The 13,530-nt window shown below is 64.5% G+C and overlaps 1 protein-coding gene across 1 annotated transcript; it reads right to left on the bottom strand.

Annotated features, from left to right (window-relative positions):
- Nucleotides 1–4,982: 4,982 nt before the first annotated feature.
- MISP (mitotic spindle positioning) lies at nucleotides 4,983–8,911 on the bottom strand. Its single transcript, XM_032847004.1, has 4 exons — nucleotides 6,989–8,911; nucleotides 6,376–6,506; nucleotides 5,565–5,603; nucleotides 4,983–5,074 (listed from the first exon to the last, which is right to left on the bottom strand). The coding sequence occupies exons 1-4, from the start codon at nucleotides 8,631–8,633 to the stop codon at nucleotides 4,985–4,987; spliced, it is 1,905 nt and encodes a 634-aa protein (XP_032702895.1). The 5' UTR covers nucleotides 8,634–8,911; the 3' UTR covers nucleotides 4,983–4,984.
- Between the last annotated feature and the right edge of the window lie 4,619 nt (nucleotides 8,912–13,530).

Here is a 13,530-nt window from a genome sequence, read left to right as displayed (position 1 = left end):
GTGGAGGGCTTTTCTGATGTAACCGGGGTCTCCAAATCAGTCAGCTTGGAGTCCCTCGAGAGGGAGATCACGCTGGTGGGCCGGCCCTAATCCAGAGGACCTTTAAACAGGCCAGAGAGGAGGGAACAGCCAGGCTGCCAACAGCTCACCACGTGTGGCAGGCACTTGGGGCGGCCGGCCAGAAAATGGAGACCCTGTGCCCCCCAGAGCAAGAACAAAATTCTACCAACGCCTGAAGGGGCTTGGAAGCCCGTCCTTCCCCGGCTGAGCCTTTGGCTGTGCAGGCCGCCAGGGGACACCTGCCCACAGCCTCATAGGACCTAGAGCCGGGGCACTGACCCGCTGGGCCAGACCACCACCGATCCCCAGATGCCCTGAGAAAACACACGGGTGTCGTGGCGAGCCACTAAGTGCACGCAAATTTAGCTGACACTGTCCGTTTGCCAAAAGGCCCTTCTCTGTAATAGTCCGCGTCTGGTTTTTAAGTTGGGCCTAACACATCCTAACTACATTTCCAGAGGAGCCTCTTTCTGCCTTCCAACCCGCCTCGCCCCCAGCTCCCTGCTGCTCCCAGGACGACCCAGGGGAAGGAGGATGTGGCCAGATTTAGCAAATAAAAGTGCACGGCACACAGTAAATTTGAACTTCGGGTAAACGATGAGCGGATTTTTTTACAGTGATGGTAGGTCCCAAATATCGCATAGCACGTAGAGAAGACATTCATTGTTGGCCTGAAATCAAATTTGGCTGAGGAGCCTGAATTTTAGCTTACCCCTGCCAACAGCAGCCCCGCCTCCACACGTGTGAGGGGGCGCGCACCACCAGGCCCGGCCTTGGCCGGCTGCGGGGACCCAGGGGCACATGGCCTCGGTGCGGGCTCCTAAGCGGGCCGGGGTGGCGGCCACCGCGTGTGCTGGTCTGCTTGGCGAGTGCGCAGGGGAGTGGGGAGCGCAGCCTGGCTCCTGGGCCTTCCTCCTCCACGCAGGCCTGCAAGAGTGTGCATCCCACGAGCGCCCAGCGGGCGGTGGACTGAGTCGAGGAGCCCTGCACGGAACCTGGCCCGCATCTCAGCCTCTCCAAGGGCCTGGGAGAGAACGCTCCTCCCTTCCTGGATCCTGAGCCTCGGGAAAGGACGTCTGTCCCTTGCGCAGAAGAATGCGGGGCGCCAGGGTCACGCAGACACGGGGTCTCCGAGGGGCATGCGCCGGGGTCAGCCCCACTCCCGCCTCCCTCGCCCTGAGGCCTGCTCTGAGGTCGCTCCCACCTCCGGGATCCTCCTAAGACCGGTGCAGCCCCCTCAGCGCAGACCTTTTGGGGACCGGAGGCCTGGCAGGAGGGCAGGGTTCCCTCTGGGTCCAGGTCCGGGTCCAGAGGGCACAGCGGAGTTGAAGGACATTCCACCCATCAGGCTGTTGGCCCCGCCACTGCCTGCGCCATCCAGAATCTTCCGGGACATCGCAGGTTTTAGATACTTCTAATTTGTTAAGCAAATTGTAGGCTCCTCTGGGTGGTCCCCAAGGACCTCTGCTTACTTTTAAGGGAGTACTTTTTCTTTCACTTTTTAAAAATCTTGGTAAAATACCCGTAATACAAAATTTACTAGTTTAACTATTTCTAAGCTCATAGCTCAGTGGTGTGAGGCACACACTCCCCCACCCTCCGTCTCCAGAACTTTCCGTGTCCCCACACGGAGACTCTGTCCTCACTAAGCACGGACTCCCCACCCCTGCCGCAGCCCCGGCTCCCACCCTCTCCTGTCCGTGCGGACTGGACTCCTCTGGGAGCCTCCTGGGAGTGGGTCCTGAGGGATGGGTCCTTCTGGGTCCGGTTCCTGTCGCTGAGCCCCATGTCCTCGGGGTCCCTCCGCATCGTGGCAGGGGTCAGGGGCCCCCCTCTGAGGCTGGACCGTGTTCCTGCCTGGGGACGACGGCGCCGTGTGTGTCCTCCATCTGTGGATGGACGCTGGGTGCTTCTCCCTTTAGGTTGCTGTGTCTCGTTCTAGCATGAGCACAGGTGGGCACGTCTGTCCCGGTCCCTGATTCCTGCTCTCTTGGGGACACACCCAGTACTGGAATCTCTGGGTCACACGGTTGTTCTATGTTTCATTTTTTGAGGAACTTGTTGGTTGTGTAAAGGTGACTAGTCAGACTGAATACAAAAAGGACTGTTGTGCTCCTGTGACTGGTCTGTCCGCTCCCCCGTCCACATCCAGGGACACTTACAGGTGGCCCTGGCACCCTGGCAGGGGGCAGGGTGGGAGGGCATGTGGCCATTATGTGCCCATGGGACATGCAAGTCTTCCCTCCACCTGGTGGCCCGGCGGGGCGTTGGTGCAGGAAACACCGTCCCTTGTTCTTGGCTGGGGGAGCTAGCCATGTCTGGCCTGCTCAGCAACCCCTGCCTTGGGTTCGGGCAGCCGGCAGGCACCCCAGCAGCCAAAACAAACCCAGCACCTCTCATGGCACGGGCCCAGGGGCTCCGGACCCCGTGTCCCCGACTGAGCCCCTCTGGGGACAGACTGGCACACGACAGAGCTGCACGGGTTGCAGAGCCCAGAACTGGGGGGCCTGGGGGTGGATGTCACGTGGCCCCAAGAACCTGTGCCTCAGAGCCCGGTCTGGGTGACAGGCGGGTGGCCCTGTGGATGTGACCCGCCGGCCCCTTCTCCCCCAGGCAGTAGGGCCAGACCACAAGGGCCCCTTTCAGACCAGGCTGGGGAAGCTGCTTCCTGTTTCTGAGGGTTGCTGCAGCACCCACCAGACAGAGCAGGGATCAAGGACGGAGAGGAGTGTGTGTGGGGGAGAGAGACAGAGGAAGACAAAGTTGGGGGAGGACGTCACTGTGCTGCAGTCACTCTGTGTTTTGGGGGAACCTTCACAGGCCACAGGGCTGGAAACATTCTGGGCTCCGAGGACGGTCTACTGAGACCACAAGAGCTGGTCCCATCATGGGACGGTCTCAATCCTGGGACAATGGTGGTGGTGGGGGGGTGTCTTCCAACCCAGATGACTCATGAATATGCCCCTCGGGGACACGACCCACATGCAAAGAAGTGTGGCAGGATTGGGAGGGGTGAAAGAAGGGGTCACAGGGGAGCCCAGACCTTCTGCACCTCAGCTGGGTGCCGTGTACACGACCTGTGCAACAGTCCCGGGCAGCCCTGAGCAGAGGTAAAAGAAGGTTAGCTGAAGAGGGGGACCAGGAGACTGTGTAGTGTGCAGAATAACAGTCCCATAGACATCCCCATCCTGGTCCTGGGATATGCCACCTCCTGCGGCAGAGGGGACTTTGTCACTGCCCCGAGGTGAGGGTGACCTTGGGTTCCCATGGAGGCCGGCGTCCTCACCAGATTCTCACGAGAGGGGGGCAGAGTACAGGGGTCCCAGAGACGGGCAGACCCTGTGCTGCTGGCGGGGAGGATGGGGGGGGCGTGGGCCAGGAAAGGGCAGGAGCCGGGTCTTCCTGGGACCCCAGGGGGCACTAGCCCTGCCCACGCCAGGGTTTTAGGACTCCCAAGCCCAGAACTGTGAGAGAATCGGTGTGAGAGGTCATCTGTCACAGCAGCTGTGCGAGGCTCTCACATCCTGAGCTCGGGGACGGAGGGACAGGCCTTACTGGCACTGGTGCTCTGACATGACAGGAAATGGTGGGGGAGCCCATGAGACTCATCACAGGGCTGTGTTTGAGGCCCTGAAACTGCCTTCCTGAGGGTGGGCGGGCCCACATCTGGTTCTCGGAACCAGGTCAGAGCTGCAGAAGTCCCAAAGGAAGCTCTGGTCAGCGAGGCGCACTCTGCAAGGCTCAGGCAATTCCTGTGGACACAGACCCTGCCTCGCCCCTCAGACGGGGGCTGTGCCTCTTCTCTCGGCCTGTCTCTGTTCTGCCCTGCTGCAGCACCCCCCACCAGCCCTGCCCTGGGGGGGCCGCCACAGCCCTGCTCCTACCCGGCTACCCCAGGCCCTCGCCCACCGCGCCCGCCTCGCCCGCCTGCGTGGGCCGTCTGCAGCTGGATCTCGTGAAACAGCTGCCTCGGTTTCCAGCAGCAGCTGAGCAGAGCAGTAGTGGGAGAGGCCTGGAGGCTGAGGCGGGGAGTGAGCTGGGAGCCAGGTCCCATTGCTCTCCCTGGGTGTGGAGGGGAAGGCCACGCAGAGGGCCGCAGCAGAGCTGGGACCGGGGCCCGGCATCCACAGCCTTGCCCAGAATGACCATGTCCCAGGAGTGAGCCCCGCACCACAGAGCCGGAGCCGCACCCCTGCACCATCCCCTGGCACTGGGAGGCTGACACCTGCTGCGCATGCAGCTGGCATCGTGGCTGACGCTGGGGGGCCAGCCAGGCAAGGGACCGGCGGCCTCACCCATGTGACACGCACTGAGGCTGGGGTGGTCGGGCAGGCCGGGTGCCCACCCGGGCATCAGTCCACAGTGGGCAGGCTCCAGGCATTTGGGGTATGGAGTAGACGGCCCTTTTCTCCACCAGGTACGGGGCCGTCCCCACGGGGCCCCATGACGTCCGCATCTTGCTGGGCAAGCCTCGGGGCTGGGGCTCAGGGGTGGGTGGCACAGAGACCCTCAGATTGGGTGCTCCCCCCTCAGACCCGCAGCTCCCGAGGGGCCAGGACCCGGGTCTCCTTCCTCACCAGCCCCACCACCGTGGACGAGCAGGAACACTCACATCGGCACCAGGGGCTGCCGTCCTCCCCTTCTGGACCAGGGGTGTTCAGTCTGAGAAGCACCGTGGACACAGGTCCTCTTTCATCCCCAGCTTTAGATACAGAAAGCAGAGCAACTGCTCCAGGATGATAAAAACAGGAAAGAAAACCCTCCGTCTGAAAACACAACCACCCTTGGGACTGGCAGCTTGGGACCCGTGCTTGACCAGTGGTGGGTTTCAACAGGGACCTATATCCTGAGGGGCCGGGGCTCCGGGGACGGTCCCAGCAGCACCCATGGGGCAGGGTGTGGGCAAGGGTGTCCCGTCCCCTGCTCAGTCCTGGCTCTTGCTGGCATAGATGCCTGCTTCCCAGCACCTCGCCATGGCACTCTTGTGGTGGGTCACCCGCGTGGCTTCTAGGACCTGTAAGAGGAGACACAGAATCTCCATTGGGATCCCGAACCCCCAGAAGTCTTCCCCCACTGCCAGCTTGGAGGAGGGATCTAGAGCAGGGCAAAGCAGGCCCACTCCCCTCCTCCGTTTCAGACCCTCTACCTCTGGGAACAGAGCCAGGGAATGTGCTAACCCACGCTGAGACCCACAGCAGCTCAGCTGCTGGGTCCTGGCATTCTGGACCCAGGGCAAACACAGATTCCACAAATCCACAGACGGGCTGTCTCCGAGGAGTCCCTCTCTCAGAGAACACGCCTTTGTCCCCGGCCCGACCCACCCCAAGCCTTCACTGTGGGGTAAAGGGGTGGCACGCAGAGCTCGCTCACGCTCTGTGCCCACGGCCCCCAAAGCAGGTCCCAGCAAAGCCCACCCCAGGCAGCCACAAAGGACCCGCGTGCAGAAGAAAGGCTGGGGGGCTGCACGCCCCAGGCAGGGGCCCTGTCCCCAGAGGCACACTCACCTCCGAGTCGATGCGGTCTGAGGCAGTGATGCCGGCATACTGCAGGAAGGGGACACGCATCAGCCTTGGCCCCACACCCCGCCCCAGAGCCCGCTGGTTGGCATGGTCCCGCGAGTGCCCGCCATCACCCCAAACTCAACGTGGTGTGCCACGCACTCCCCCTCAGTGATGGCCTGAAGCCCCATTCCCAACCCTTTTCTCTCTGGAAACGTCGCCATCGTGATAAAGACAGTCACGGTCAGCTGAGCCGTCGTGCCCAGGCCCCGTGCCCAGGCTTCTTACCGTCCTGTGCACTTTACAGCAGGGAGCCCACGGTTCAGAGAGGGGCAAGGGTTGGCCCAGTGTCTGGCGCCAGCAAGCGGCAGGACTGGGACTGGAGCCCGGACTATGGGACCAGGCTGTGAGCCTTGGCGGGGGCTAGAGCTGGTGGTGTTCTCCGCGGGCCAGAGATCCTGCCCAGGGAGGCCATGGCCTCAGCCCTCAGAGGGCGATGCCTTGAGACCACTGCCGTGGACACAGGCCATAGGAAGGACAGCGGCGCCGCTACATCTCATCCCCTCCTGCAGACTGACCTGGGGCCGCGCGCGTAGGCGGCCCCTGGCGGTGGAAGCCTGGGTGTGTGGAGACACCCATTATACCGGGTCTGCGGCACTTCCAGGCGCGGGAGACTGAGGCACAGCCTCCCACAGGGCAGTGAGGGAGGCCGGCTTCAACCCAGGTCACACCTGAGGCTCCCTCAAGCGACCTGTGGTCCTAATGGGGTGCCAGACTTCCGCCAGACCTGGGGGGCTGGCCGGGGCTTGAGACTCACCCGCTGCTCCTTCCTCCTCCTCTGCTCTGGACCCGTGTCGGTGGGGGCCTCTGCGGTCCACACCAGGCCCGAGTGCAGGTGCACGGGGCTGAAGAAGTGGGTCCCCGACACTGCGTAGCTGCCCGAGATGCCTGTGGGGAAAGAAGAGCCATCAGGGAGGGTCCCCGGCCCGTGAAGGCACAAGGCCTGGGAGACTCAGGGTCTCTGGCCAAGGACCCGGGTCAGGAGACAGGCAAGCCGACAGACAGACAAAGCGACAGCGAGCCGGGGAAAGGAACAGACTGCCCAGAATAAGCGGTCAGGAGACACTGGGTGGACAGACAGGCCCTCTGCCCCACGAACACAGACAGCGACCCAGAGGGCACGGCGTCCGCAGACCGTCTGCACCGAGAGACCCGCATCCACGCTGACAAACCCAGACCCCAGGCAAAGCTGGCGTCTCCGGCGGAGTCCAGGGCGTCGGCACCCACCAGCATGCAGAGTGGGCCGGGGGAGTGGACGGGACACCCGCCCCCGGGACTCCCCACGCCACGCCCCTCGCGACGCGCCCACCCGCGCCCTCCAGCCTCCCGGGCAGGAGCAGAGCCGCAGCTGCCCGCGCCGCCGTCCTCACCCGAGGCCGCGGAGGAGCTCCCGGAGTCCTGGTCGTCGTCGTGGACGGGGGGCGGGGAGAACACCTCTGGGAACAGGGCAGTGCGCCGCTCCTCCGCCACCTCTCGCTCGCGCTGCAGGACGCTCTCCACCTCCCGCTCCAGCAGCTCCGACGACGGGGGCCTTGGCCGCCCCGGCGCTGGGGTGCCCCCCGCCTCCCAGCCTTGGCCCTCGGCCCACAGGGGCACATCAGGGACCCGGAACCGCAGCGGGCTCAGGTGGAAATACTCCCAGCGGACGACACCCCCGAACGCTCGCCCGCGCCCCTGGGGTGGCCGTGGGCACTCGTGCTGCGTGCCAGGAGGGGCTCCAGGGGCCTCCAAGGGTCGCCTCGGAGACCCCGCGGCCCCGACGGAGCCCGCAGCCCCGGCCTCGTCCGCAGAGAGATCGCGGGGCTGGGCGCGCGCCTGGACGGCGGGGACGCCCTGGCTGCCCGCGCGCAGGAACGGCTGGTAGGCGTCCGCCGGGATGCGGTTCACCTTCCTCACCTGCGGGCCGGGGTCAGCCGCGCGGCCGGCCGAGGCCAGGTCCAGGATGGAGTCCGAGCTGAAGGCTCTCCGGAGCCCAGACTGCGTGGCCGCCGGCCCCTCCTGCCGCCGGTGGTCCTCCTCCCGCCGCGTCCCCTGCGCCAAGTCCCGCTGCACGTAGAGGGACGGGCGCCCTCGCTCCCGCCGTGGGGCCGCGGTCAGGCTCACCGTGGTCAGCAGCAGCGGCCGCGTGGGGATCTCCACCAGCTCCTGCTGGCTGCTCGCCCGCCGCAGCCCCCTCTGCTCTCTCAGGTCCGCTTCCCGCTCCTGGGCTAGCCGGATCTCCCGCTCGATGGGGGTCTCCTTGGAGAGCTGCGGGGACCCCGTCTGGGCCACGGAGGCTGCGTCATGCGCAGCCTGGACGCCAGATGCAGCCGGAAGGCCCCCGACCCTCTTCTCTGGCGGGAGCACCTTCCTCTCCCGATGGTGCGGCGGGACAGCGCACAAGCTGCCCCGGAGCGGCCCACTTGAGGCCCTGGGGGCCTGACCGCCGCCAGGTGGAGCACGAGCAGGGGCCACTCGAGCTGCAGGGTGCAGAGGGCCCCCGGCGCTGGCCTGCTCTAGGCTCAAAAACTGCTGCCTCGCCGCCAGGAAGTCAATCTGCTCCGTGTCCACGGCGCTCTGCTCCAGGGGCCCAGGCTGCGGCTGGGGGCTTCCGGGGTCCGGGAGGCCAGGGGTGCCATGGAGCGTGGCCACCGTGCTGCTCTTCCTGAGGGCCTGGCCCTGGATGACCACCCAGCGTTCCTGCTCCAGGTCCCCTGGCCGCCAAGGCTGGGTGTCCCTGGCGTCCAGGTGGCAGGCCTTCGCCTCCTCATCCTTGTCGCCCTCCCGCCAGAGCGTCCACGGGGATGACCGGCCAGCGAAGGCGCGTGGGCTAGAGGACGCCCCCGTCCTGACCGCATTCAGCCGGGCCTCTTGGTGGGCGGGCCACGCCTGTGGCTTGTCCTGGCCCCAGCCGCTGGCCTCTGGCCCCGCATCCACCACCTCAAACGTGCAGCTGGTGTCCCCACTGGGGTCCAAGCCAGCCAGGCGAGGTGAGCGAGCAATGCTGAAGATGGGGTATCTGGTCACTCGGTCCATGTCCTTGGGGTCTCAGCATCCCGAGGCTCCCAGGGGCGGAGGTGCTCCGGGCTCGCTGAGGAAGAAGAAGGGAACAATGGCCAACAGGTCAGGAGACAGGACTTCTCTTGGGGAGAGGCTCGATTTCCAGTCCCTTCAGGGGCAAAGTCCTGGCCAAGGGGCCTCTGTGATTGGTTCCGGGATGGGTGAATGAGCCGGCCCCGCCAATCAGAGCGCTCTACCCTCTGGCCTCTGTGATTGGCTCAGGGATGGACCTATGACCCAAACTCTCCTAGACCTGAAATTCTCATCTGAGCCTTGGCAATTACCGTGGAAAACAGGACCCTGACCCACCCTGGCTTGGGGCACTGGGAATGTTTAAGCTCCTGGATCCAGCCACACCTGGATCCCACTCCTGTACTGACTCGCCCGTCTGCCCCCGAGTGTCTGATGTTTGTGGGTGCCCCACTCCTGTCACTGCCCTCCCCGCCCAGCTCGCCATGGCCAAACCCAAAGCCGTCCCCAGGCCGCCTCTCCGGGCCCCTGCGGGCTCACGCTCTGCCTCTCTTCCAGACGCACACTGTGAGGCTTCTTCTTGATGTGATGTTTTCATCAGAGGGCCTGCCCCTCACTAAGAGATGTCAGGGGAATCTGAGACTCAGAGAGGTGTGCTCGGTAGCGGGGACTCCCGCTCCCGGTTCCTCCCCCTACCCTGCTTAGAGGGACACTTTGTCCAGTCCCACTCAGTCCCCCACCTCCGTGCCATAAAGCTGGGACAGGCTAGTGAACACCTTGGACCTTGTCCTGCTGGACCGGGAAGACCTGGAGCCTCTGGGCCACACCCCAATCCAGTGCCCCAGGGGGGACTGCACCCCTTCCAGCATTGGAGTTCTGCTGAGCACAGCTCCAGGAGCCCTGTCCGCCAAGGTCACGCACCTGCTCTCAAAGCTCTGGGGCTCCCGGCCTCTCCTGCAATTCTCGAGACGTTTGTCTGGCCCCCGCACGAACCCCCAAACTTTACAGGCTTTCCTACCCCACATCCGACCCGCCTCCTCCCACAACTCCCTCTGCCTGGAAGGCTTCATTTCTACTCCTCTACAGCCTTCTTACTGGCAGCCTGCAGGACACCTCCTCCAGGGAGCCCCCCCCCCATCCCCGGATTGCCCCAGCAGAGGGGCAGAGGCAGAGTGTGTGCCCTTGGAGCCTGTTGTCTGAACATTATCTGCAGCCTGGCTCAGCACCGAGTTAGGCATCCCCTTCCGCAGCCGAGGAGAGAAGACTGGCCGTTCCCAGCTCTCCAAGCAGCCCTGTCCTTGCGCCCACCCTCGGTTCTGTCAGAGCTGCTCTGTCATCGGCTGTCTCTTGGCCAACTTGCTTGTAAAGGCTGTGGTTCTAAAAAGGAAAACGCAGCCCCTCCCCGAGCTGGAGAAGTGGCATTAAGCACCAGGAAACCCAGCCTGGGAACGATGTTGGAACTGGCACGCATCACATCGGCTTTTGTGTGTATCAAATACTGAAACTATACTTGGAAAACCAGTAGTTAGAGACAAGCAGGCCTGGGTCATAAACCCCAGCCAAGGGGACGGAGCCCCTGCCCCACAAGCACACAGCCCCCATGGAGGTGTTCTCCCTGAAACTCACAGGGCTGGGTACGTCTCTGAAAGGGGTAAGCTTCTTCGAGTTTCGTCTTCTCCCGCTGGAGGCCATCAGCCCGGGTCCCTCCCGCTAGTGGACCAGACGAGCCTTTCCCCTGCAGCCCAGAGTCCGGCACACAGCACGGATTTCATCAGGACTGCTGCTTAAGGCGTGGTCTCTGCACACACAGCTCCTCCCGGGTGCCCAGGACGTGGGCGTGGGGCTCGTTTCTGCCACAGACCTGGCTGCCCCCCAGGGCCTCCCCTCCAGCCCCGAGCCCCATGCTGACCCTGAGGCCTGGGCAGGAGTGTGCCCGGGCCCGGGATATCCTCAGGGAGGGCAGGCGTGGGAGGGGGTGGCGCAGGAGTGTTTGCCGAGTAAGCAAGTGAACGTTCACCCAGCAGGATCTATACGCCACACAGGACATCAGCTCCGGGCAGAAGAACCACCTGCCGGGAGGGTGTCCGGCTCCTAGTGGAGTCGGGTGGAGCACAGGTGGGGACGCTGCTTCTTCCTGGTCCATTCCTGCCGGGTGACTCACCAAGGCCTCTGGGGTGGGGCTCGGGCGGGGGCTCGGGCTTGGGCTCAAGGCCCCAGGGCCCCTCGGGCTTGCGTCCTTGGGAGGCCCTCTGCTCCCCGTGGGCCTCAGTGTCCACACCTGGACTGTAGGTAGAGCCCGCGGCACTTGGCTCTGTGCTGAGACCTGCCATGCACAGCCAGTGCCCTGAACCCAGTATACAGTAGGTGCCGCCTAAATGCTTTCATGGTGGTTGTTAATATCATCATTATTCAAACCCTGGACCCGCCATGGATCTCAGGCAGGCTCCCCCTCATACAATACCTCAGTCTCCCTGTGTGTGAGTTGGGAGGACGCTGCACCCACACGGGGCCGGAGGAGCAAGGAGGCCTGGGTGGGATGAACCCCAGGGAGGCCCCCAGAGGCTCCTCACAGGGCAATGGTAACAACAGTTCCAGAGCCCCCGCGCGGCCTTCCCGGAGCTGCGCCTGCACAGAGCACCACACGCCAGCACCCAGGCAGCTCCTCTTAGGGCCCTGGGACGGGAGCAGAGAGAACTGAGGCCCAGAGAGGGGAAGGTGCTCACCCAAGGTCACGTAGGGACAGAAGGGCAGGTCCTGAAGCCTGAGGCTCTGTTCCAGTCGGTCACCTCCGCTTCCAGGAAGCTCCCCAGCCCCACCCCGCCGGACACTGATACCAGACCCGAGTGGGGTTTATGGCCCCTAGAGCCACGCACCTGCCTCCTGCTCTGGAGCAAACTCCCTTTGGAGGTGCGGAGGCTCACACAGGGCAAGGTCTCACGGCAAAGTGGGGGGCAGGCACTCGGGCCTGGGCAGAGCCTCCAACACCTGGAGACCCCAGGACTCTGAACGGAGTGTCTGCCCCAGGCCCACAGGCTCCCAGCCAGACCCCCTCCCAGGCCAAGCCTGCCCCACCCACCACCCCTGTGTCCTGACCCTGGACCTCATGGGGGGGTCGCCCATCAGGCAAGGTCTCCGCCCCCAAGTTTCTGGCGCGTGCTTATGGCTGTTCCTGCAGGATTCTCAGGACCACGGAGGGTGCAATCAGATCCCTTCATTGGAGGCTCGGGGCTCAAGGTTCTTGGGTTTGGGGGCCGGAAGCCCAGGGCAGACACTGAGGCACCAGCAAGGTTCTGGGACTGAGCCTCTGCTCCCCCACGTGGGGGTGAGGCAGGAAGGATAGAGACCCCCTAAGACCTCAGAGGCACCAGGGGTGCAGAGCAAGGGAGGCACCCCAGCCCCTGAGAGCATAACTGGAGGGGGTGGGGTGGGGAATGGGGGATGTGTCCCCGAGGACCCCACAGAGTACCAGCTGGCAATGCACCCCTATGCCGGAAACAAACCCCACCCCCCACGGGCCCCCCCCCCCCCTGCCCCACGGGATCCCTGCCCCACCCCTACCCCACGCAGGACCCCCGCCCCGCCCTGCCACATCCCGGGCCTCACCTGCAAGCTCCTGGCTCCCAGCAGCCCCTGAGCTTGGCTCTGACCCTGCCGACAGGCGACAGGCGCAGAGACGCTAGGTGCCGCCCCGCCCACAGGTTGCCAGGGGACAGGGCCCCGCCAGGGGAAAGCAGGTGCACCCCCTCCTCCCAGGCTCCACCTGGGCTCGGGAAACAAAGTCCAGAGGAGGAAGGAGAAAGACGATCCCCAGGCAGGGCGGAGGGCAGGCAGCACGCCCATGGCCTGCCGTCCCTCAATCTCCAGGGCCTCCAGCCCCATGGAGCCAGAACTCACAGAGGCCTCTTTCTTGCTGCTGCCAGGCTCTCCAGGACCCCAGAGAGGGGGTGTCACTGCCTAGAGTCCCACAGTAGGGCCCGTCCAGCCCCCTGCCCCCCGTGCCACCTGGCTCAGCCCATCCTGTGGGGCTACTATCCCGGAGATCCCTTTCGGGTGCAGGCCCAGCCTGCTGGTCGGCGGGGGGGGGGCATGAGGGGTTCTGCCGGGCCTGGATTCAAACCCCACTAAGCCTCCCTGAGCCTGTTCCCTCCTCTGAGATGGGGACATTACAGGGCTGGGAAGGTCCCCCCGGCCACCTCGACATAAAAGACCAAATGAGGACATCAAAAGTGCCAGAAAACGTTTGCAGGATGGGCAAAGCCCAGGTCCCGCTGATGGACGGGGCACCGAGGCTCGGCGTGGGCAGGGGGTCCTGCCTGATTCTCCGTCAAGGACTGCAGAAGCCCAGCCTCTCTGGGGAGTAGACCCAGCGGCCCAGCGGTCAGTCCACAGTGGGGACGGGAGAGGGACACACACACTGTGAACGGGACCTTCATCCCCTGCTCTGGGGCTCTGTCCTGACTGCCTCGTGGCTGGCTCTGGGGACCCTCTGACCCTCCATGTCCTCTTTCATCAAATGGGAGGACTGGGATTTGAACTGGAGCCTCTCATCCCATCCACTCCCCACTGTTGCTTATACAGGGAAAGTGTGGCCCCAAAGGGCAGAGACTGGGTCAGCCCGCTCACCGGGACAGTGGCGGAGACAGGGACAACCATCCTGCCCCCGGGGTGGGGCAGCTGCCCTCTCAGGCTTCATGAAGCCCGTGGTACGGAGAGGCAAACTGAGGCACAGAGAGGGCAGAGAACTTCCAAGCTCAGCCGGGGAGACAGAATGGGGGCGGCAGCCACTGTAAACTGTCCCCCCACCATGCCCCCCGCTCTTTTCCCAGGGACTGGTTTCTCTGCAGAGCTGGGGGTAAAGCTGGGAGTCCAGCAAGGGGCTGCCGTGGGCGGGGCGGGTTAGGGA

Source organism: Lontra canadensis, unplaced genomic scaffold (genome assembly GCF_010015895.1).
Source record: "Lontra canadensis isolate GAN:19392208 unplaced genomic scaffold, GSC_riverotter_1.0 scaffold184, whole genome shotgun sequence".
Lineage (NCBI taxonomy): Eukaryota > Metazoa > Chordata > Mammalia > Carnivora > Mustelidae > Lontra > Lontra canadensis.
The sequence above is the reverse complement of the archived record's forward strand: the minus strand, read 5'-3'. Positions and strand labels throughout refer to the sequence as shown.